The sequence below is a fragment of the Oryx dammah genome, unplaced genomic scaffold (assembly GCF_014754425.2).
Source record: "Oryx dammah isolate SB20612 unplaced genomic scaffold, SCBI_Odam_1.1 HiC_scaffold_28, whole genome shotgun sequence".
NCBI lineage: Eukaryota > Metazoa > Chordata > Mammalia > Artiodactyla > Bovidae > Oryx > Oryx dammah.
In genome coordinates, this window is record NW_024070212.1 from 89,697,285 (window position 1) to 89,722,034 (window position 24,750).

Genomic DNA, 24,750 nt, shown 5'->3' on the forward strand with positions numbered 1-24,750 from the left:
GGGCCCGGCGGGCGGGGGGGAGGGAGGGGAGCGCGGCGAGGAGAGCGCGAGCGAGTGTGCGAGCGAGCGCCGGGGAGGGGGCCGGGAGCGAGGGGGCAGCTCGGGAGCAGCCGGAGCGGTAGCGGCGGCGGCGGCGGCGGCGAGGAGGCTCGGCGTCCTCTTCTCTGCAAACCATGTTTGCCAAAGGCAAAGGCTCGGCGGTGCCCTCGGACGGGCAGGCTCGGGAAAAGTAAGCCCTATTTTCCAAGTGGCGGCCGCGCCGCCGCCGGGCTGCGGGCGGGTGGTGGGAGGCAGGTGGGCGGGCGGGGGCTGCTGCGCTCCGGGCCCCGGCGCCGCCAGCCTGGCCCCTTCCCGAGGCCGCAGCGGGCGGCGTGGGAGAGCCCATTGTTGGGAGCCGGCTGAGGTTGGGGCGTCGGGGGGCGCCGCCGGGGAGGGGGCACTTGGTGGCCCCGGGGCGTGCCGGGCGCGGGGGCCCGCGGAGAGGGGTGGGCGAGGTCCTGCGAGCCAGCCGGGGCATCCGCCCCGGCCGGGGAGCTCGCGGCGGTGACCGCACTTTGCCCACCGGGCGCGAGCAGGGGGCGCGTGGCTTCTTGCAGCCCCAAAGGCTCCTTTTGTCCGCCCGCGGCTTGAGGAGTGCGTGCCGGGGGCTTTGTTCGGCCAGGAGCGCTCTGCCTTCCCTGCCCTCCGCCCCACCGCCGGCCCCGCGCCCTCCGGGGCGCCGGGCTGGGCAGGGACGGCGGCGCCGGCTTGGCCCTAGCTTGGGGGACAGTTGTTTTGGGGGGAGGTGGTGAGGGCGGCGCTTTGCTGCCCTCTCCAGAGCGCGGAGCACCCCGGAGTCCAGGACTGAGTCTCCTCGGACCCTCAAAACTGGGGAGAGGGTGGGTCGGTGGCAAGGAGTAGGTCGGGAAAAGAAGCGAGGCTCTGGGGTCGGGCGGTTTGCGAGTTTGAGAGACCTAGGTTGGTTTGGTCCCGACGCTACTTGGAAGTTCAAGTTTGGGGGCTGCTTTCCAGCCCCCGCGGCTTGAAATAAACGCGTCTCCTGGTACCCACCCCCTAACTGCTCGCACCCTTGGCCCCAGGCAGGACCGAGCTAGCTGCTCACCTCTGGTCGGGGCCACAATGGCACAGCACGGACAGGGTTTGAAGCCGGCTGGTACGGTCCAGGAGCTAGCACCAGTGTGATCTGACGCCTTCTCTCTCTCTCTGTGCCCCCTGCCCACTCTCCAGGTTAGCTTTATATGTCTACGAATATTTACTGCACGTAGGAGCACAGAAGTCTGCACAGACCTTCTTGTCGGAGGTGAGTGGAACTCCCCCAGTCATCCAGTTCTTGACACCCCCTCCTCCCCATCGTTCTTAAAGCCTTTGTTTTCTGGAACAGCCACTGTGGCCACCATTTTGAATTTTTATCACCTTTTGGCATTTATTGTTAGTTGGTCTTCACAGCCTTTTGGCTCCGGGAAGCCCCCAGCCCACCCCTTCCTTCTGCTGCCCTGAGCTGTCTCTGTTCTCTCCATTCTAGATTCGATGGGAAAAAAACATCACGTTGGGAGAACCGCCTGGGTTTTTGCACTCGTGGTGGTGGTGAGTTTGTGGTAGTTTTGTGTGTGTTTGTTTTGCTTTGAGCGCCCTGGGGTCCAAGTGAACAAAGACAGGGGGTCTGGAGCAGGCTCCCTGTGCTTTAGTCCTCAGCATTGTAGAGAGCAGGGCGCCTCTGGGCCCTCAGACCAGGACCGGCAGAGAAGGGAAAGGGCAGAAGAGGTCGATGCATAAAGTTTCTGCCTCCTCTTTTCCCACTGGTGAGACTAATCATGCCTACTGTTGCAGTAGAAATGCCTTACTTTTTTTACATCTCACTCTGAAGCAGTAAGCATGGACTTGGAAAAAACCTGAAAGGATTTTTGTCAATTCTGCATGCTGCTTTAATTGGAGTGGGGGTGGGGCAGGACCGGTGCTGGGGATACCAGGTCTGTTTTACAACTGGCCTGTCCCTTCCTTTTTCCTCTATAAGCTCGAAACTTTGAGAGAAAGATCCATGGGTACCTTTTCCAGGCACCCTGAGAAAGAGCAAGACGAGGCTGCCACTTCCTTTAAAGATACTGATTCAGACTGACTGGATGTTCCCGCCCCCAAACCCCCACCCCTCTAAATAGCCCAAAAACCTCCAGGTTTCATTTTACTGAGACCTGGCATATGCCTGTCATTGGTAGTTGGGGGCTGTTTCTGTGACCCTCTCCACAGGCCCCTGGGCCCTGCCTGCCTGGGACCACCAGAGATCTGCTCCTGGTTTGCAGCCCCCCAGGAGGGAGGCTTAGGTTTATCGGGAGCAGTTGCTTTGGTTTAGCGGGAGCAGTTGCTTTGAGTAAGACTTGGGTGTTTTGTGGGACCGATTGGTGGAGTCTTTGACATCTTTTTCAAAAGGAAAAGAGAGCAGAGTGGCTTTTGATATTTTGCTGCAGTTCACTGCCCCATCTTGGGATCTTAGCACTTTTACCTGACCGCCAGCTCGGGTTACTGTTTCAAGTGTCTTTGAGATGCAGGGGGATGAAGTGTCTGTTCTAACTTGCTGCAGAGAAGATGAGTTTTTAATTACTTCTGCCAACCTCGCAACTGCAGAGTTGGAGGCGTTTGGTGTGGTGTAAGGATTCTACCTGTAGGAGTGGGTGGCCGGTCTTCTGTGCTTTTGTTTTCCGAGAGGAGTTGTGTGGCTGGGGCTGGCCGGTCTGGCCACCACGGACTTTGCAGACACTTAGGCTTATGAGTAAAAATTACTCAGAAGGGGCCAGGGAGTTTGTCGTGTTAGAAATGTAGCATGTAGAGGAAGTTAATCAAATATGTGCAGCCTCAGAGCACAGAAAGGAATGTTCTGCTGTTAGTAGGAGTAGAATGTCCTCCCTCTGCAGTTAATAAAAGTCCCCGATTATCCTGTTCTGTGCTTAATCATTGTGTTGCACCCCCCCCCCCCACACACACACATACACAACTTCTCCAACCTTATCTCTGCCCTGGGAACTAGAGTGTGTCGTGCTGGGCTTCGGCAGGGGGACTCTGTGATTTGACACCGAGCAGATGACCGCAGCCTTTGGAGTGGGAGGAAGCGGTGGAGCGGATCTGAAGAGGGCCAGGCTGCGTTCCTCGCGCACCTGGAGTGAGATGCTTGTCCGCTGACAGATAGAACTGGCGGTTGAGATGGTTTCTTCTGGGCTGGCTGTTTATAATGACGACAGGAGCGCTGGTCCAGAAGTCAGACCTCCGCTCTGGTGCACACTTTACCCTTCAGGCGAGTTCCTATCCCTGAGCCTCCGGCTCTTGACCTGGAGAGGGTTTCTAAGGCTGCTTGTTGATACCACTGACGACCTCATGTTTGTATAGGGTTTTGTTGGTTGACAAAGGATTTGTCTGTCTGTTTTCACATAATGCAGAGGGTTGGGGTGACCATACAGAAATCACAGAGGGGAGTTAGGCAGGGAAATCTCCCCCCAACCCTGCTTTTGCTGGACAAGTGGCTGTCTGAGGGGGAGTGGGCTTTATGTCATTGTGGAAAAACGAGATACTTGGCCATCCATAACCTCACCTTTGGGTGATGGATTTATGTTCTTTGATGGGCAGGGGAGGAATGGTTTTTATATAGGAATGCCTTGGGGGAGGGCCTAGGTGAGAATGTGGGTGAGCTGGCAGGGGTCCGTGGTGGCCAGACCCACCAGCCCCAACCACACAGCTCCTCTCGGAAAACAAAAGCACAGAAGACCCGTCACCCACTCCTACAGCTAGAATCCTTACACCACACCAAACGCCTCCAGGGTATGGGCTCTGGGTTAAGAACCTGGAGATTCTCTTTATTGCCGGAGTCACCCAGGTTTCTGTGTATATGAATCATAGTCGTGACTTTGACAATTTAATCTTTTAATGAAATGCAGCCATTTTGGGTGGAGGTGGGGGTGTTAATAGCAGTACAGATGAGACGGGCATGGATTTTCATCCAGATTCCTACCTGTCCTCCTTGGGCATCCGTGCGTGTGTTGCACTAATGGGCTTGAGCCTTAGTTGTCCTGTGTGTAAAGTGGGAATAAAATCACCCACCTTACAGCTTTTGGGGGTTACAAGCAGTGTCATGGGCATGCACATAGTAGGTGCCTGAAGGGTGAGAACTATTGCTCTTACTACACATGCCAGGCTGTCAGAAGAGGTTGGGTCCATTTTGTTTTGTAGACTGAGTTTGCTCAATGAAGGCTGAAAAGGTGGGACTGAGCCTTGGGGAGACCTGGTGCTATTAGTACCATGCATTGTACACTTGCCATTGGGCACACAAGTAATAATTAGTAACCTGATCTTATTTTATTTTTCGACTTGCAGCGTATTTTGGGACCTTTACTGTGCAGCTCCTGAAAGGCGAGACACTTGTGAACATTCAAGTGAAGCAAAAGCCTTTCATGATTACGTGAGTAACAAATTTTTAATCCTGGCAATAATTACAGGGTTGGATAGCTTGAACTTCTTTAGTACCAAAAGCAAATACACAGCCAGTTGGCAGTGGTCTTTGTTTTCTCCTTGCCTTTCTTTCTATCCTGCCCACCTCCTTGCTTCCCTCGCCCTGTACCCTCCTCCAGCAGCTGTCTAACTTGGTAAACGGTATTTCATAATGTTGTAATTATGCAGAAGAGCATAGATACCTATCTGGAGCATTAAATGGCATTGTGCAGGGCTCAGCCCTGTGGGGTTTATGTTCTGATTGAGCAGTCTGCTGGGGGATGGGGGTGACCAACCCTCTTTGGTGCAGGTTTGTGAAAAAGTTGACCACAGTCAAGAAAAATAAAAAGCAGATATGAAACTTTTGTTTTGGAGTAGAAGGTGTGTTTTGAGTGAGATTTTGGTGAAATAGTTTCTTAGGTTACTTTCCACAGAGTGATCTTTCAGATTATGTTTTTGGGTGTGGGTGTGTGTATGTGTGTGCACATTCGGAGAAGGCACCGCACTCCGGTGTTCTTGCCTGGAGAATCCCAGGGATGGGGGAGCCTGGTGGGCTGCCATTTATGGGGTTGCACAGCGTTGGACACGACTGAAGTGACTTAGCAGCAGCAGCAGCATGTGTGCACATTGTGTGTTTGTGAGTGGGGGCCTTGTGTTGTGTCCACCAAGATGTATACTTTGAGGTCCTTGGCTGGTACATAATAGTGTGTTCACAATGTTCTTGTGAAGAAAGTTTGATCACATTGTATAGTGCTTTGTACTCTATCAATCCCTCTCCCTGGGTAAGTTTCTTAAGAGTTATGAAATGCATATAAGAGATAGATCTACTGCCTGTCCATTTCCCACTGAGCCCCCCCTTAAAAAAAGTGGACTCCAATTGGGGTGGAGTCAGGTTTTTGACTGTTTCAGGTGAAGCAGGTTAGGATCTTCTGGAGGTGGGTGGAATGGAAGGGGAAGGGTCTGAAGATCTTCCCAGCCTCCTTTGCTTCCTGTTGGTCTTGTAGAAAGTTAAGTGTTTGTGTGTGTGTGTGTCTAATGTGTGTGCATACATGTGCACTCAAAAGGTGGCTTATTTGATTTTCCACTTGTGCTTGAGGTGGGGAGGAATGGTCCCTTGAGCTCCAGGACACGGAAGTTGGTTTTTTGAATGTCATCAGGGACCACTCACTTGTCCAAGCCATGTTCATCCCCTGCGTGCAATTTGAAACTGGCCTGGGAGTCCAGAACCCGTTTGGTTGAGTGTCACAAGTGATGAAGTCCCATGCCCTGAGTATCTTTGTGGTGAAAATTTCTCTGTGTAGTATGAGGACTTAGAGACGCCGCTGGAGGCTCCCTGATTTTGAGAATATTCAATGTGATGAAATTTTGCTGACTGTGAAGTTAATACTCCTTGGTGTGGGATGCTGAGGAGATTGACCAGTTCTTGTGCCCTCTCCAGGGCTGAAGGAGAGAAGCTGGAAAATGGTACTTATGGCCTGGTGAACTTTTAGTAATAAAAGGTGAGAGGGCTGGTTCACTTGTGATGTGGTTCTTCTGGGAAAATTGGTGGTGGTGATCATAGGGTTTCCTGAGCTGGAGGCTGGAGGATGGGGGCGGAGGCCAGGAGTTACATTAGCCATATAAAAATACTTGGGGAATTTGACCTTTCTACTTAGTAAAAATCATGTGTGTGTGTGTGTGTGTGTGTTCTGTGTTTAAACCTGTGGACAGCCAGTTCCTCTGTGGCCTGTATTTAACTGCTATGCAGATGGTTCCATCTTAGAGTAGGGATTGGTGGAGATACCTATTTCAAGTTACTCTCTTGACGTAGGATGTCAATGCTGTCTTTTAGAGACGTTAATGATTTTTAACTAAGTTTAGCTCCCTAGTAAATAACATAAGATTCTTTAGCAGTTTGTGGTTTGGTCTGCAGTCTTAAAACAGTATGGTGGCAGTGAAAGTTTGCATGGGTTTTCTTTCAGTAATTTGTTGAGGGAGGGCAGCAGAATTGTGTAGAGATTGCTGAAGTTGGTGTAGACCTTTAGAAAATGCTAGCAAGGGTTGAAGTCACAGGGATTGAGGCCCAGGATTCACAGATCTTGGGATCCTTTCTTCTGGATTGGGATCCACTTGATGTGATGTGATCTGAGAGTCAGGTCATGTGAGAGGAGGGCTGGAGTGATGAATGGGGCATGGGAACGGACGGACCATCTTTACTGTGAAAGAGTTACGGGGGGATGGGCATTGAAGTGCAGAGATGACAGAGAAGCAATGGGAATTTTAAAAAATATTTAAGAAACTGACAAAAAGGAACCCTCCCTCTTTTCTCTGTGTCCTTCTCAGATCTTCATGTGGTCCCACAGCTACCATCTTCTTTGCCCTAACTCCTTCCAGCTAGAGTTACTGCTGTAGCCTCTTCCTGGGCTGCCTTCCTCTTAGCTGGAGTGAGTGCCTCTCTTATCCATCATATCACCTTTTAGCTTCTTTGTGGAGGACTTCAGGGTACTTTGCTGCATGCACACTCTGATCACTTCTTTCTCTCAGTGTCTGTACAAACCACCTGTCCAAAGCCTTTGTTGATGGTTTTCGACGTGCTGGGCCCCTGTGCTGAGTGCTCTAGGTTCAAGCTCTCGTTTCAGGCTGCCAGTGGCCCTGGGAGAGAAGGCATGTTGTTAACTCTATTTTGCTGATAAAGAAACCGAGGCACAGAATGGTTATCATAGCTGTAAGAATTAGGATCCAAACACAGGTCATAAGTGACTCCAGAATCTGTGTTCCTAACCCTGCTGAGACTTGGCCCCAGAGGTCCACGGCAGATGTATTTGCACCTATTCCGGCCAACTTCCCATTCAGGTTTATCTTTCTAACCACAGCTTATTAATTTTTTCCATGCTAGAGCCTAGTCATCTATAGTGCTATTCGTTTCTATAGCTCCCACAATACCTTGCACATGGTAGGCATACATACTAAATGGATGAAGGGATTAAGGAACTGTGGGTAAGAAAAATATACCCATTTTGGGATATTTTGGTAATCTGGGGTCAGTGAGTAACCTGGTTTGGAATAGCTGGTAGAATATTGGAAGATGGTCTTTCAGTGACTCATTTTTGCTGGATCGTCTTGAATTAGGTGATTTTAATGTGTGTGAATGTGTGTTATCTTAAATCCTTTTTAGAAGATAAAGTGGAGTATAAATAAGAGTGTGTGGTAACTGGCCTTCTGTTTTCAACCAAGGAAATTCAGAGGTTCTCATGGTTTGTCCGTGAAGCTCAGGTACTTGCTTGGGCCTCTGTGGGTAGTGAGTATGTGTGGGGCACGGGTGAGAAGGGACTCCCATGGGACTGGGAAGGAACTCATCATGGAAGATCCTGCTCTTGGCTTTCCTAGGGAAGTTAGTCTGTGTTCCTGGCAGGTGGTCTCTGCTTCCTGGTGGTGGGTTAGGGTGTGGTGACCTCAAAGGTGCATCTCTCTGGTCCAAGCCAGGCTACAAGGCTGGGAATGAACCAGGTGACTCAGTCAGAGGAGGTTAAAATTTTCTTTGAATTGGTGAGTTTTTATTTGAGTCACAGTCTTATTTCCGCTCCTCCACACCTGGCAGCTTCAGTTTGCTTGGCTCATTGTGTATAAGCCAGAGTGCCCTGACGTTGACCACACATAACTCATGAGGGATGCTGCGGGTTCAGTCCCTGGAATGGACTTTTCTGAGAAATTGGGTTTACCTGAAGTCAGCAGAGCCCTGAGGCCATGGGAGGAGTCTCACAGGGACCCAGGCTGCAGTTTGCTTGCTGTTCTCCTCTGGCCAGAGCAGAGGTTCTCAGATGCTGATGAAGCCCTTGGGTTCTCTTAGACACCAATGTCTGTCTGATCCTGGCCTTTCTTGGAGTGGACACTCCCACCCACCAGCTCAGTGTCTGAGTTGAAGGTGCTGGAGAGCAGTGACACTCAGGTTGCTCTACTTTACATAACTCTTTATCATTGCATGGTTGTAGTTTGACTTCATAGCTGCCAGGTGATCAGGTTTTATTATTAAATCTGACCCCCATTTTACAGATGAAGAAACTGAGGCCTGGAGTTGAGATGGCTTGTCTGAGGGCATATAGCCAGGAGGTGGCAGAGCTGGGACCAGTTCCCAGTTTTTCAGATTCTACCTCCTAGCTTTTGACAACCTTCATTTGATACAGAATTCCTACAAAACAGAGGGAAGGTATTTGCATTTGACCCAAAGCGTGCCTATGTATAGTCACTGAAGAAATAATTCAGGGGAGAATTAAAGCCCCTGTGAGGTGAATTGCAGAGTCACTGGCAGAGATGGGACCCAGGCTCTGGGAAGGGAGTTTGTTACGTTGCAGTGGCTGTCTTGGCAGCAAAAATCCGAGAAAAGCTATGGCCTTCCTTTCCAGAAAATGCATGTATCCCCACAGAGGAGACTTTGTGCATGATTTCAGTAGGCTCATGGTTGCTGTCCCAAGCCCCATCCGTCATCCCCAGTGAAGAATGTGGGGTTCAGAGTGGACATGGAGTCCATGACCTTGGCAGGTGTTGAGCCTCAGTTTCCCTTTTCTGAAGACTTTCGACCCCTTTCAGGTCAGCCTCTCTCCTACCCTTATGCACACCCCAGCAGGACTCAGCTGACCCCCATACTCTGCACCCCCAGCTGTGAGCCTGTCTCTCCAAGCGGGTTGGTTAAAGTCAAAAAGCACCCCGGAGTCCTGGGTGTGGACGGGAGCTGAGGTATTTGTGGCTCTGTGGCAGGGGTCCAGCGTCCTTGGTGGGTTTGAAATAGCAAAGTGATATTTGAGAGGGCTCTCCTTGGATGTGCTGAGCTGAGGTTCCTGCCAGGCGAGGAGTGTCCACGGCTGCCAGAACCCTTTGGGAGCAGGGGCGTGAGAGGGTGGCGTTGCGGGCAGGGGCAGCTCCGAGGAGCTATGGGCGTGCTCTCCCCCGCGATAAGCCAGTCTAGCCATCTGCCCAGAAGTCCTGGCAAGTTCACGGCCTTGCGTTTGGCTCTGACCCTTGGCACCCTTGTGTGGCAGATTATAAAAACAAAACATACACACAGTTGTTTCTTTCCCTGCTTCACTTGGAGCTCAGACCGTGTTGTGGCCTTTCTTCGGGCTCCCGCCCTGCTTGTTGCAGCTCCTCTTAACCCCAGAGGCTGCCAGACTCCGCCATCGGTAGCTAATTAAACACTAAATGAGTAACTGGAATTGCTTTTTGCCAGAACCCGGGCAGTGTGGCCACCTTAATGGGTTTCAAGTGGCAGCAAGACCCCAAATTGCAAATCCTTGCCCTTTATTTCAAGGCGGGAGGTGGGGCGGGGGGAGTGGTGGGGACCCAAACAAAGTTTTTGGCAGTGGTCACTTCATTTGAACTCCAAGACCAGCCATGCGCTCCCGTCTGTGCATAATGCCATCTTTGTTAGCTAAGCCTCTGCAGACTTGGACCAAGAGTTAACTGAGTGCCAGCCACCGCTCCAAGGGAGCCGGGAGACACCCAGCTCTCCCTGCAGCATCCCTTAGGCCATTTAGATTTTCCAAGGGAAGCGGTTTCTCCAGCAGGGACCTCGGGCCAGAGCTGCCTTGCCCCTTCCCTCGACCTTCCCACCTCTGTGGGTGAGTGTGTGTGTGTGTGTGTGTGTGTGTGTGTGTGAGCATGAGCTTAAGCCAGAGCGGCAAAGGGGAGGCGTGTGTGTTTGAGGGCCTGTCAGCCAAGATAACAGAAATGTTACACTAGCTGTAGCCTTTATAATAGTGTCTAGGGTTTAGAGTATTTAGAAAAATTAATCTTTTTTAGCTTGGTAATAATTCTGACCACGGCACAAGTGCATTAGATGATTCACATAAACTTCTTTAATACATGTTGCTGGAAGCTTACAGCAAATAGACAATAATGATTGTTTTTGATTCGCCAGGGTAATGGGGTTTTCTGTAGTCTTGCTGAGATGAGTTTTAGAAATGTATCTCTCCGGTGTTACGATTCCTGCACCCCGACCCCACCCCGTCCCCCTGCTCCCCCACCTTGGACCCTGAATCCCCTGGATTTTGAAGGGCTTGGGTTCTGCCTCCTGGCTAGGATGGACACCTGAGTTCTCGTTCCTACTTTGTCATTTCCTGGCAGGGCGGACTTTTGAAGCCTTGGTGTCCCCATCTGTAGAATGGGGAAATGGTGATTCCTGGATGGGTTTGCTGTGAGGGTTCAGTATGATTGTATATGTAAAATGGTTGTCTCTCAGTGGCCAGTGCTTGATGAGTTAGTTTCCTTTCTCTTTAAAGCCCTAAAGTTTTCCCCCAGAACCTTTTCATACGATGGTGATAGCATATTTTTCTGGGAGAGCAAGTTGACGCTAGCGAACTGGATACTTAAACTACCCGCTGATGCCCTCTGGTGCCTGGGCTCCTCTGGTGTGTCTTGGAGCCCTCCCTTCAATACCAGTGTCTCATCTGCCCCCAGCACCCCTGTCAGGGGCAGAACAGGCAGTCCTGGCATGGGCTGGCACTGATAAATGGTCCCTGGAGGCATCTGTGCCCCTTATCTGTGTTGGACAGAGCGGGCCTGTTCCACTCCCGTGTGTGGCTGCTGAGTTGTTAGATGGGAAAAGCTTGCAACTTGACACGAACAGAAACCTGAATGCAAATTTGTTTCACACGCTTTGTTAGCTGGAGGGGTCTTTACTTTTCAAGGTCCATTCTCTTGACTGTGAGGTGGAAACATGGGTCATCCTTGCTCAGCCCGCCGTGAGGGTGGCTGTGATAAGGCATGGAAACCACCCAGGAGAGGTTAACTGTGGGGGTAGTGGTGGTGGTGGTTTTGTCGCTCAGTTGTGTCCGACTCTTGCAACCCGTGGACTGTTGCCCGCCAGGCTCCTCTGTCCATGGGATTCTCCAGGCAAGAATAGTAGATTGGGTTGCCATTTCCTTCTCCAGGGGATCTACCCCACCCAGAGATCAAACCCACATCTCCTGCATTGCAGGCAGTCTTTTCTGCTGAACCGCCAGGGAAGCCCAGCTGTGAGGGGCCTGCTTATAAATGCTTGTAAGGGTGACCAGACTCGAAAGCCCTGCAGTCTTTGTCTTCTTCGGTATGTATGTTGCTCTGGCCAGCTTCAGGCCTCCCTTGACTTTTGGATTGAGTGAGGAGTCCCTACGAAGGGCCTTAGGGAGAAGGTGAGGAAGGCATGTGTCAGCCTTTGTAGGTCCACCGGAAGCTAGTTCTGGGCACGTGGGCTGCCATCTCTGTCAACTTCCTGGGAGGAGCCTGAGGTCTTGGTCAGCTGACCCCCAGACCAGGAGCAGAAGACACTTGCCAAGGTTTGAGGTGTTGATTCAGTCCAATTACTGAGTGTCTGAAGTGCTCAGTGTCTAGTGGAAGAGACAGATGCTGCTCAGGATGCGATAAATGCTTAAAAAGACTTGCCCCTTTGGGAGAGAGCAGATGCAAAGCATCCAGACTGGTGGTGGGAGTAGGAAAACAGTCCCATTTCTGTGTGGTGGTCAGGAAACGTACTTCATGGGATCTGTGTAGATGGCCGGGTTGCAGGTGGGAGAACTGGAGGTCCCATCTTACAAGGAGGTATCCTGAGGCCCAGAGAGGAAAGGTGCCCCACCTGAAGTCACCAGTAGGACTCAAACCTATAAACTGCATCAGAGTCCATGACTCTTTGCTCTGCCCTGTGCTACCTGGCTGCATTTCCAAGCTGTGTGAACCTGGGCACCTTAATTAACCTCTCTGTGCTTCAGTTTCCTCAAGTGTGAAATGGGGTTAATAAAGTTGTACCTACCTCTTGAAGTTGTTCCGAGGATTGGACAAGCTTCTGCATGCACACACATTAAACACACACACGTGCATACGTGATATGTGTAGTGCCTGGCACAGTGTACATGCCACACAAACGTGTACTGTCATTCTTTTAAATTTTGGCCATGCCATGCAGCTTGTGGGATCTCAGTTCCCCCAACCAGGGATTAGAGCCTGGGCCGTGGCAGTGAAAGCATCAGGTCCTAACCAGGCAGCTCTTGGTGCTATCATTCTTATTATCTCACTTGAGGCCTGGTACGAGTTCTGGCTTTCTGATGGCCTAAAGGGAAGCAGCAGCAGGATAATGCTCGTGTGAGAGGTGTGCTCCTGGCACGCACGAACTACCTGTTGGTTGATTAGCACTCTGGGTCCCTAGGTTGGAATCCACCTTCTTCAAGCAACCACAAGTGACTGGGAGAGGGGGTTCACACATGCAGCCTCCAAACCAGCCCTGCTGCTTGTGTGGATGAACTGCTGACTCAACGCTCCTGGCCAGCACTGGCCTGTGATGTGTAGTCAGTGTCTGTTTCTTCCTCTTGTAGCTGCTTTCCTTGCTAGACCTATCTGGAACTTCCCCTGCCCCCTCTGATCCAGGCCTGGTTTTTCTGTTTGGTACCTGAGATGGGATTTTTGACCCCCTGCCAACCAGCCCTGCCATAGAGCAGATGCCAGCCTGGAATGCGGCTGCCTTCCCCAGCCTGCCAAGACCACCCCCAGGGGAACACTTACCTCCCCCCACCCCCTGTAATTCTGTGAGTTTTACTCATTTGCTATTTGTTGTCTGGAAATAGAGTGACGGGGGTCCCTATTTTAGGTGGAAAGCTCCTGAGGCCAGGAGCCCTTATCTTCATCCCCTTTCTGCTGCCCCTGCTCTTGGGGCCTATTGCAATTTTGAGTAAATCCTGAGGGTGGTGAGCCAGGTTCCAGGCCTTGAGAAGAGAGAAGGGTTTGATCCCTTTCCTAGGGATCAAGCATGTTAAATAAATATGCACTTTAATGGAGATGGGCAAGTAGTGAATGGTAACTGTGAGTTGTGACCCATTAGTGCCTGGTGAAATCAACTTGGTAGGTCATGAACCAGCAATTAAAAGAAAAGACACTGGAGCTTCCCTGGGAGTCTCGTGGTTAAGACTCCGTGCTTCTGCTGCAGGGGGCAGAGGGGGAACAGGTTCGATCCCTTGTTGGAGAACTAAGATCCCTCGTTGGGGAACTAAGATCCTGCATGCTGCAGCAGTGCAGCAAAACAAAACACTAAAACAAAAAAATGAAACTCTGTATCACAGAGTAAACATAAGCATTGTTTCAGGAAGCTTCTCTTTTTCAGCAGTTTATGGATGCCTGTAATAAACAGGTGCCCTGGGTTTTCCATGTAAAATTTGCCTTATTGCGAGTCTCAGTCTAAACTTTGAGAAGGCTGAAGTTGAACCTTGGGTGCTGTAGGTTGTGTGACTTTGGCCAAGTGGCAAGTGATGGCTGACCTCAGTGTCCTGATGGGTGATAAAGAGGGAGTCATTCCCGCCTCCGAGGGTCCCTGGGCAAATTGATTCCCTGCCTTGCTTCTGGAGTGGTGCCTGGTGGTTCCTGGGGACCTCTGCCTTTGGTATTTGCTGCTGTGTTCTTAGTGCCTGGAGCCTGTGAGAGGTGACCAGCAGATACCTGCAGAGTGCTGAATAAGCAGTGATTCCTACTTGAAGTCTGTCACTTGCCCCTGCCGAGTGGCAGCTCCTCCTGCCTGTCTGCGGTTGAGGTGGGGGGGGGGGCTGATGGTCCCCGGCCCCCTGTGGAGCGTGTTGTCTGAACATCTGCAGAGCTCAGGCTCTGGTCGCAGCAAGAATCTGGAGAATAGGTCTCAGAGCATCCTGTCTGACCCAGGTTGGCCCAGCCTTCCAAATTCCCCATCCCCTCCCGGTGACAGCTGTTTGCACAGCTCCGAGGCGGGCTTTGTGTCCCCTGTTCTTTGTGTATTTGGGTGAAGCGCCTGACATTTCACTTCTGTTTTACAGTCCTCTGACCTTAAGAAGCACAGCTGCTCCCTGAGGCCCCTGTCTGAGGCTTTCCTCTGATCCTTCTCTCCCAGTCACAAAAGGCTGTTTGGAGAGCAGACTCTGGTGTGGCAAAGCTCTCCCCAGCCCAGGATGCTGGCTGCAGCTTCATGAGTTCTTGGAATGGACAGAGCGTGGCTTTGGCCACGCTGGCCGAGGGTAGCAGTTGGCTGGTGGGCGATTATTCCTGTGTGCCTGCTGCATGCCTGGCCCTGTGCTGGTTGGTGATGGGACTAAAGCAGGGTCATGATAGCACATAGGATTTGGACTTTGATAACCAGGGATCAGGTTCTGATCAGGTTCTTTCAGGTGGCCTTGACTAAGTCATTTGTCCTCTGTGAGCCTTGGTTTATTTGTGATAAGAAATTATGTGAAATGAGGCTTGTCTGTTTTTCTGCCTCTCAAGATTTTTCTTTTTTTTTGAAGCCATGTGAAAGTGAAAGTCGCTCAGTCGTGTCCAGCTCTTTGTGGTCCCATGGACTGTACAGTCCATGGAGTTCTCTAGGCCAGAATACTGGAGTGGGTAGCCTTTCCCTTCTCCAGAGGATCTTCTCAACCCAGGGATCGAACCCAGGTCTCCCGCATTGCAGGCAGATTCTTTATCAGCTGAGCCGCAAGGGAAGCCCAGGAATACTGGAGTGGGTAGCCTATCCCTTCTCCAGCGGATCTTCCCGACCCAGGAATCGAACCAGATTCTCCTGCATTGCAGGCGGATTCTTTACCAACTGAGCTATCAGGGAAGCTCAGAAGCCAGGTGAGACCATATATTAATAGTTTGTAAATTGTGGTCTATTTTAAATGTAAACAAATCATCAAATCATAGAATGTATATCATGAAAGAGCCTCTCAATTTACAGAGGGGGAACTGAGACCTGGGATAAGGTGGTTGGTCAAAAGTCTGTGGCCGGATGAGCCCCTGATTCTCGTGGCTGCCTCTGACTTTAGAAAACCTCCACGGGGGAGGTTGGCACCCGCGTCTGCATCTGTGCCATTCGGAAAGAGTTCACAAGCCACCTCTGGAAGATGCTGTGGGCTTGCCTTGGCTTTGGCCGTGCGGCCTGTGCTGAGGGGGCAGACAGCCCAGTGGGCAGGCCTGGTGCCGGGCGTGCGCAGGCGGCCGCTCTTTTCTGCTGTCTTTTAGAAGGCTTCCAGGAGAAAATGTTATCCTCTCTCTGGAGGCTCTTCCTCTTGGCAGCGCCCACTGGTGTTACACGAGGTGGTTCTGGCCACGGCTCTGGGCGCAAGTGTCCCTGCGGGTCTCAGGGCTGCTGAGCCGCTTCAAAAGGGGATTTTACAGCATGACAGGGAATTTCAGCCACCGGGTTATCTCTGAATTGGCCAATTGATGGTTTCAGCAGAGCATTTCAGTGTCGGGGAAGCCAATACAATTTGAGTTAGTCGTGATGGCTGCCACTTTAAATACCGCGGTGAGTGTCTGTCAGCAACTAATGCGCCGCACAGGGCCTCGCAGAAAACCTGATCACCCCAGCGCTTCAGTCGATTCTGACCCCGAGCTACGGAAAATGAACTTAAATCTAGTGGGCTGTCGCCACGTACTTTCTTTGGCATTATTTTGCTAGCAGCATCTTTGTCAGAGGGAACTGGAAGAGAAGAGAGCGGGCACAGGTCACAGTGTGTGGCTGTGCGGCGCCCGCGTTTCTGGGGAGGAGGGGTCTTCCACAGGGAGTGAGCTGCGGGGGCCTGGGGTTCTTGGTGAGGGATGCACTACTGATGTGTGGCGTTGCAGTTTAATAATGATGACTCTCTAACGGAGGAAACTAGTGTTTATTGAGCACTTACTATGTGCCCCCCGTTTTTTTTAAGTGCTCTTATGCAGTTCCCACCTTATTCAGGCTGGGTAAGGGATAGGATATTCTTCCCATTTCATGAAGGAGGAACTCATAACAGCACGCAGTGATTGCGTGCTAACTGTGTGGTCAGGCACCTTTCTGAGTGCTTTGGATCTTCCTCAAGGCAGCCCCCCTGGGTTAAGTTCTGTTTTTATTCCTCTTTTGTAGAAGAGGAAACTGAGGCACTTGGATTCAGGAGTGCTGAAAGTGAAAGTCTCTCAGTCGTGTCTGACTCTGTGAGCCCGTGGACTATGCAGTCCATGGACTTCTCCAGGGGCCAGAATACTGGAGTGGGTAGCCTTTCCCTTCCCCAGGGGATCTTCCTAACGCAGGGATCGAACCCAGGTCTCCTGCCTTGCGGATGGATTCTTTACCAGCTGAGCCCCCAGGTTTGGTTGGTTGAAGGAGGACTTAAACTGAAGTGCTCTTCACCACTGTACCACAGTGTCGCCCTGAGAATTAACACCAGGTTTGGCTTCTTTGCTGCGTAAGTGATTAGTGACCTGTTGCCTAGCTCTGGTGGGTCCAGATGGCAGGACTAGGTGGGCCCACAGGGGCAGCCCAGCTGAAGCGCTGTCTCTGGGTCGTCCGGTTCCTCACCAGTGCTGTGTATCCCAGCGACAAAGGGGCTGGGCTGGTTTTCAGTGTGACCCAGGAAGGAGACATCTTGCTTCAGGATCACATACCTTAAGGAAGAGTTGCCCCATCTCTTCACTTCTAAGGTCCCCTTTTTATTAATCCCCTACCACCTGCTGTGGACTCTGTGCTTCAAAATGTTTTATTTACAAATAGGTTGCATACGTTGAGTCACCATTAATTTTCCTGTGAAGAAACAGGAAAAACAAGAACTGTATAGTTACTGATTAGAGCTTCTCATCAGCTCAGAAAGCATTGGGAATGTGGGGTATGTTTCAGTTGGGACAGATCTGATGGTGGTGGTGAGTTAGAAAAATTAGCAGCAATGCTCTAGAGTCCCTGAAGTTTTCCAGAGACTTGGTGAGAGCCATCAGGCTTGGGGACCTCTGACTTAACCTCTTTGCTTCCCCCACCTACTTAGCAATGTAGATGGCTCCTTTGAGCTGTGTTCTGACATGGCCAGAGTTGGACTCTGGTGGAAGAAAGGCCCTCAGGTTCTCCTGAAGTCAGGAGGGTCAGAGGTCAGAGTTTGCTCTAGGTCATCTACTAAAGTTCAGGCAAGGCTTGCTTGTGAGGGAAAATGCTGCCTGGAGAATGGATACCTCAGCTGTTAAGTTCCTAGTTGGAGAGCTCCCATCTCTGGAGGATGCTGCAGGGCCCTCATCCCAACACACCTGCCCTCATCCCGACACCTGCAAGAACTGTGTTCCCTGCTTTCCTGAGCTGACATTCCAGGAAGGAGATGGATCGCTGGACAGAAAGCATCTTTCTCAACTAAGCTTCCACGCTTACTTGCTATACGCTTCGACTGGCCATTATCTGCTTTCTGAGTCTTGGTTTTCCCATTTGTTGCATGGGGAAAGTGTTAGTCGCTCAGTCATGTCTGACTCTTTGCGACCTATGGACTGCCAGGCTATAGTCTAATCCATGGAGTTCTCCAGGCAAGAGTACTGGAGTGGGTAGCCATTCCCTTCTCCAGGGGATCTTCTCGACTCAGGGATTGAACCCGGGTCTCCTGCATTGCAGGCGGATTCTCTGTTGTCTGAGCCACCAGGTAAGCCAAGGGAGGATACAAAAGTGATTTCTGAAGCAGCCTTTATTGCATGCTTATCCCAAGTCAGGCACTGTTCGTGGGCATGTACCAGACAGAGGCTGTTTTTATCTCACTCCTTTTAATGAAGAAACTCAAGGCTTCATGAAGTGAAGTCATTAGCCTTGGTTATGACATCATTAAATAATGGAGCAAGATTTGAACCCAGGGCCCCCCTTCCTAGCCTTTGAACCACATTATTATTTTAGTAAAATTTTATGCTGACTTTGACAGTGAGGGACCCTGGGAGAGAAAAAAAGCTCTTTGAAAGAATTGGATCGTTTTCATAGAAACCTGTAAACGTGTGTCTTTAAAAAAAAAAAAAAAAGATGTTAGTGACAGTTTGCTTCCCAGTGAGATGAATGCAGATAAACCTATTTTGACTGTTAACTTATTTTGTTGCTTAAAAGCCACTGACATGTAGCATTGAATTTATTTTTCTTCACAGCATTTAAGTGTTTGCCACTTCTTGAGTGACGTGTGTGAATTTGGGAATTGCCTGTACTTTGGGGATCGAGGCCGCTGCTTGCACTTCAGGATTTTGCCTTAAGAGGGGTGACTCCTGGGAGGGTTTGTGCGGGCATAGGATGGAGCCGAGAAATGGCCTGAGAGCTGCGTGTGTACCTGAGCCTCAGGATGCTGTTGGAGCCAGAGCTTGCTCTGAAGTTGGGGTCACGGTGGAGAGCTTGATCACAGGAGTCTCTGTGACTGGAAGCCTAAATATTTATTCTGTTCTGTCCCTAATGAAAACAAATTGTCAACAGTTGTTCAGTAACTGACTAAATTAAAATCTGTAATTAGTCAATTAGATTAAAGAGTTGGCACAACCTGATTGTATCATGCTGGTTAGGTTATTAAGAGAAAGGGTGTGATTTTTAATTACTGAATGCTAATTTTGACAGTTTCAAATAGAAACAGACGTGTTTTTCCCCCCTTTTCCTAATTCTGAATGGTTTGGAAAGTAAAGACATGCAGTGTGTAAATTGTGTTATTTTGAAGGAAAATAATCCGAGAAAGCCCTTCTTTGGAGTGGAGGGATTTTAGTTAAGAGGCCACACTGGCTTTGGTTGAAAGGGTTGGTTGGAAACCTTTCCTTTCTTGAAGGAAGGATGGCCTGGCATTTGGCAGCTTTGCTTTTGCTGTAAATGAGAAGTTGAATTTCAAGCAATTCAGTCATTGAGTTAAAGTTCTTTCTAGGGTCTCTCCCAGTCTCTCACCTCCAGGGGGTTTTCTGACCAAGGTGAGAAGCAATAGAAGGCAGGATCTGGTGAGGACACTGCTGTGTGTTTGCAGCAGGGTGGGGCCAGAGGCACCAGTGCTTGTGAATGATGTCAGAGTTTTTATACCCGAGCAACCCAAGGGGAGGAGACAGGAGGAATGAAAGTTCTTTCTCCTCTGCTTTAGAGCCTAGGCAAGCTGAGAGCTGGGGCTGGAGGTACCACGTGTAGAGGATCCCGCTGAGAATGGGCTGGGGGCTGTGAGGAGAAGAGATGCCGGCAGGCAGGCAGAGGACTCTGTTAGGTAGTGGTTGGGGACTGATTGAGGCCAGAGAGGAGAGGGGCTTCTTGCTGGGGAGGAAGATGGAATTAGAATAGGAGGGCCCAATTGTGGGTTTAGAAGTGTGGAAAGCCAGCCAGAGAGTTTGGGACCACTTGGGTTGGCCAGTTTGAAAATACAGCAAGTCCTTCCCGGTTTGTTTTTCTGGGGGATACTGTGTCACTGCCTCCCCTGCAGAGGTTGGATATGGGTTGTAAGCAGCCTCAGAACTGAAAGTGAGATCTGAACTGCTTCCAGCTACAGACCCCAATGGATAGCTTGGATCTCCCTCATCTGCAGAGAGGCCCTCCTCTCTCCCCTCTCCCCCTCCAGCTCCTAGGAGTTCATGAAATGGTCTGCTCTAGGTGCTATAAGGGGCTAGGCATGTGGGTTGTTTTAATTGGAGAACCCCAAGCCACAGAAAAGATCCAGGGGCCACTGCAGGAAGGCCACCCATTGTTTGCTTCTCTTTCCCCAAGTTATGGCGGCAGTGAGAGGTTAACCTCAATCACTAGTGTGCCAACTCCGTGTAGCACACTGGGCATCCTCCCTGAATGGGGAAGGCTGCTGCAGACCCTGTGCCTCCAGAACCACATGGGTGGTATCATTGGTGTTGGAAGCACAGGTTCAACTTTGTGCTGGCTGGGTTTTCTATGATCCTTTTTGGAAGCTCCAGTTAAAATGGCCTTTTTCAAGCACTAGTTTTCAAGATTTAATATTAGAGCTGCTGGTGATCTAAAATGAGTCATCTTTTCTTTTTGTTTTTAAAGGAAGCAATTTTGCTTTTTGTGTCTGGCTCTATGGGAGGGATGCTGGGAACCAGGGTGCAGAGAATTGGGTAAAGTAACCTGGGTTTGAATCCCCCACTAGGGCCTTTTCCACAGTGTAACCTGTGCCCATTGCTTCACCTCTGAGCCTCAGGATCCTCATTGTAAAATGGAGATTGCACTCAACTTGTAGGACTGCTTTGAGGCAGTGGTGCAGAGTGCCCTAGAAGATGCCCACTGAATATTTCTGAAATGCTGGAATGAGAGGTTGAAAGGTAGCTAGTGTTCTTGAGCAGGTATCCCTGCTTAGGGAACTGTGCTGGGTACATTTAGACATAGGGGTAAATGAGAAGAACAGAATAAAAAGCAGGAAGTATTTTTAAGTGGTGGATTGGTGTGTGTTCTGAATTTGGAGTTTCTCTTTCAAACTCAGGATTCACAGCCAAGGTTAAAGAAGTGGTGTGTGTGTGAGTGAGTGTGAGTGTGTGTGTGTGTGTGTGTGTTGTGGCAAACAGAAGAAAGCAAGTAACAGTGCTGGAAGAGAGTTTATTTTAAAAGCTTCCCCAGTGATAGATTTGTAGCTCTGGGTAAATAGGGAAGCTTGTAAAACTTGATTAATTTTCTTCCTGAAGTCTGTTTTTGGTGGGGACTAGGGGTGAGGACAGAGCTTCCAAATGCTTTTAAGTTAGAAGTCTTTGTGTCCTGGGTTTGATCCCTGGGGTTGGGAAGATCCCCTGGAGAAGGGAACAGCTACCCACTCCAATATTCTGGCCTGGAGAATTCCACGAACTGTATAGTCCATGGGGTCGCAAAGAGTCGTACACGACTGAGCGACTTTCACTTCACATTGTGTCCCCAGCACACACCATGTTCAGGGCCAGAGCCGAGTTCTCACCCCCTCTCCCTGCCCCGATCATTGCTCCCATCTCTCTCTTCCCGGAACGGAGTGCCTGTTGCTGCCCTGTGCTCTGGTCTTACCTAGGGGGATGACTGAGGACTTTCTGCACTTGCAATGACTTCCTACTTCCTTCCTGGCCTATGCCTCGGTCCAGAGTAGAGCCGATTTGCTCTTTCTTTGGATTAGGAAGCCCCCACCCTGCCCCGTCCCTACCCCATCCCTATCCCTGCCTAGGCCTGCTCTGGAGACTTGGACGGGCAGCTGGTGTGACCACTGGCCAGTTAGGAGCTAAGGTTTGTCCTGAACTGTAAGGTCCATGTGAGCTGTTCAGTAACGAGAGGTTCTGAAGAGATGGTGGACCTTGTATGTTGGGAAAGAAAAAATTGAGTAAGTTTTGGAATGCTTGTATGTTTGGAAATAAAATTTATGACTGTGTATTTCTGTCATTAGGGTGGAGTGTGAGACTTAGATACCAAATGTTGCCAGGCAGTGCCAGGCTTCTTACCTCAGGGCCTTTGCACAGACATTCTCCCTGCTTGGAGCACCTCTCTTTGTTCTCTCTCTTTATGGGGGATCCCTAATCATTGTTCACCTCTCGCTTTTGTTTGTCTATTTATTTATGCCCCTGACTGTCGTTCCTTTTCCAGAATGGAGTGCCTGTTGCTGGGCTGTGCTCCAGTCTCATCTAGGGATGAGCGAGAACTTTGTGCACTTGTGATGACTTCCTGCTTCCTTTCTGGCCTACTGGGCTGGCATTCGGGATCTTAGTTCCTTGACTAGGGATCAAACCCAGTGGAGGTGAGGAGTCTTAACCACTGGACCTCCAGGAAAGTCCCATGTCTCAGTTTTAGACATCATCTAATTAAAGGAAAGTCTCACAGTCATCTTTGAGCCTATGGGACAGGGCCCATAAACTCGGGGGCTTGACACCTAGTTTGGATCTGTGGACAGAGTGATCGAGGACCCCCACCTCCTGGGGTTCTGTTCTTTGTGAATGGCTCCCTAAAGCCTCCGTGTCGTCAGGACATGTCCACGTGTGGCTGCCCGTTTTGAGCCCTAGTTTTGGTGTTTGCCTTTCTTTTCTGAAATAGGTTTCTGATGTTGATGGCGCCTTGGACCTGAAGTATCCTCAGAGATGTGTGCAAAAATGTCCAGTACTGATTTAGCCCAGCTTATGTCTACTGCTGAGGCCTCTAGGCTGGGTGCCCTGTGACTCTTCTCTTGCCAGGTTTTTATGTTTTGTGAAGGGGATTGAGAAGTGGGTGTGCAAGGTCAGGAGTCCTGCACAGTGTCACTCAGCTGGAGTCTTGTTTAGTTGCTAAGTTGTGTCTGACTTTTGCGATCCCATGGACTATAGCCCACCAGGCTCCTGTGTCCATGGGATTTCCCAGCCAAGAGTACAGAAGTGTTGCCATTCCCCTCTCCAGAGGATCTTCCCAAGCCAGGGATCGAACCCGCATCTCCTGCTCAGCAGATCAAATTCTTCACCGCTGAGCCACCTGGGAAGCCCAGGGGATGTTAACCTAGGATGATGGGAAGCAGCTGGTTCTGATTCCTCTAACTCTCTCTGCTTATCCGTGCAGGAATATTTTATGGTGTGACCCCCTGTAATTCAGAGTTGGTGGCGATTTTATCAGCTCACACAAATCTACAGTTGACCTTTGCATTATCTGAGAAGACTTGTGTTTGCTTAGCTGCGGAGGATAAACAGGATTCCAGGGGGTGGCTCAGGGCCCTGGGCTGTGGGTTTTTGTGCAGCAGTCGTGGCTTCTAATTGTGAGTGGCTCTTATCTGTGCTTCCTGGAAGATCTGGCCACACCTGGTGGCGGTGGTGGAGGGTTTCTTTGGTTCCAAGCTGGCCATTCAGGGTTTTCCTGGGACTTGAAATGCTCACTCCCTTTGACTCACCACTTTCTAGTCAGGCTGTCCTAATGCTATCAGCTCAGGAGAATACTCCAGAATCCACTGAGGAGTCAGAGCAGATACTTGTTTTTCCCCCTGATAGTCAGTCAGTCTAGTCTTTCCTTCTTCAAATAGTTGATGCCCCTGAGGTGTGGCTCCTGACAAAAGGACATGGGCAAGTGTTTTGTCCTCATAGAACTTACAGACATTCTTTCCCTGTATCAGGGCCTTGTGTGTTTTAAGATGCTCACCACACATATTTAAATGGGAGGCACATCCTGCAAGCTCAGATGGGCTTTTCCTCCAAGAAGTTACCTGAATGTATTATTCTAGGCTCTCCTTGGCTCCCCTTGACTGGAAAATAGCTAGGTCACGCTTGCCTCCCCCTCAGTCCTCTGGCCGTCGTGCTGGCTGGGTCTGTGGTTTTTGGACTTAGTCACTTGAAGATAACAGAGTATCTGTTCCTTTGTCTGTAAAGTGATGGTAAAGGATACATCTGTGGTCCCAGCACTGGTGTGCAGCTTCACGGAGCCGAGCCATCCAGCACCTTGTCAAAGTATGACTGAGAGTTTGGAGAAAGTGATGATTTGATTGTACCTTGGAGACCAGAGAAGAGTTGGAACAAAAATGTCCTTGTACAGCTGTTATTCCAGTGAAAATTTTTTAAGAATTGGTTACTGGAAGCACAAATCCACAAGGACAGAAAAGAGTGAGGGGAAAACTGATTTTAAGGAAGCTTTTAGCCAACCTGAGTTAAGTTTCCGAGGCTTTACCAAAAACACAATCCCCCTCCTTGGGGGCCCCCTTGGGGGCTGGGCTGTGCAGTCGGGTCCAGGCTACCTCGGAGAGGCGCAGGTGCCCGCCATAGCGCCACCCTTTCCGGTGAGTCAGCGAGTTTGTCCTGGAATATCTCGCCCCGGGAGGGCCAGGGTCACGGGCTGGGGGGCCACTCTGGGCTGCTGCTTCTCAGGAAGCCCTATCCACACATGGCTTCTTTCCTGCTCCCTATTTTCTTTTCAAAAATATTTTTAACATAGATGTGTCACCATGGAGTTCTTTTCATGGGGACAAAAGCTGGTTCTGATCCAGAACCCACTGTGGCCTGATCCTTGGTCTTCATTATTTGGTGGGGCAGTTGCTGGGGCCTGACCAGGGCTGGTGGGTGGGGAGAGGTGAGGAGGAACCACGAGGAGGAGCTGCCCTGATAGTCAAGGGAAGAGGTGGGGGGAGGTGTGATCTCACTGTCCGGGCCACAGACAGGACCACCCCCCTGAAAGGCGGCACATGTGCTCTGGGGGAGGGTCTGCCCCTGACCTGATGCCACCACCAGCTTGGCCATCCATCCCGGCCCAGCCCACACAGGAGGGAGGAGCCTGGAACAGCTCTCCCAGCCTCTCTCTGGCCGATTGGCCCTGATCCCTTCTCCCTCTTCTGAGTACAGGCTCTCCCCACTCCTCAAACCTGCCTTGTCCCCACTGCCTGGGTAGGAGTGTTCCTCCCAAGGGCCCAACAAATGTGCGAGCCCTCAGTGCCTGCCGCGCAGTTGGTGCTCGTAAGAGTCTAGATTTTAAAACAGTGGGCATGAAGGACTTGATGGGCTGTGAGGGGTGCTCTTGTGGGCATGCGGGGGCCATACCACCCTGGGTCGTGCTTGGCATGTTGTAGGTCTTCTGCCCTTTGGGTGAATGGAGCGGCGCCCAGAGAAGCAGGACTCTGGCGTGGGCGCAGCCCCCAGAGGGAAGGAGCTGAGCTTGCTCTGCATAGGAGGGCTGTGGTCTGCTCCTGTGGC

General features: G+C 50.7%; 1 protein-coding gene across 2 annotated transcripts in view; it reads left to right on the top strand.

Annotated features, from left to right (window-relative positions):
* Positions 1 to 72: 72 nt before the first annotated feature.
* SSBP3 (single stranded DNA binding protein 3) overlaps positions 73 to 24,750 on the top strand; it is a 164,636-nt gene continuing 139,958 nt past the window's right edge. The window contains exons 1-4 of one of the 2 annotated variants that reach the window (XM_040231075.1): positions 73 to 229; positions 1,228 to 1,300; positions 1,523 to 1,584; positions 4,354 to 4,438. In XM_040231075.1, the coding sequence (XP_040087009.1) occupies positions 174 to 229; positions 1,228 to 1,300; positions 1,523 to 1,584; positions 4,354 to 4,438 (276 nt within the window). In that variant the 5' untranslated portion in view covers positions 73 to 173. The remainder of the gene's footprint in view (positions 230 to 1,227; positions 1,301 to 1,522; positions 1,585 to 4,353; positions 4,439 to 24,750) is intronic. The other variant, XM_040231074.1, reaches the window with a different exon arrangement.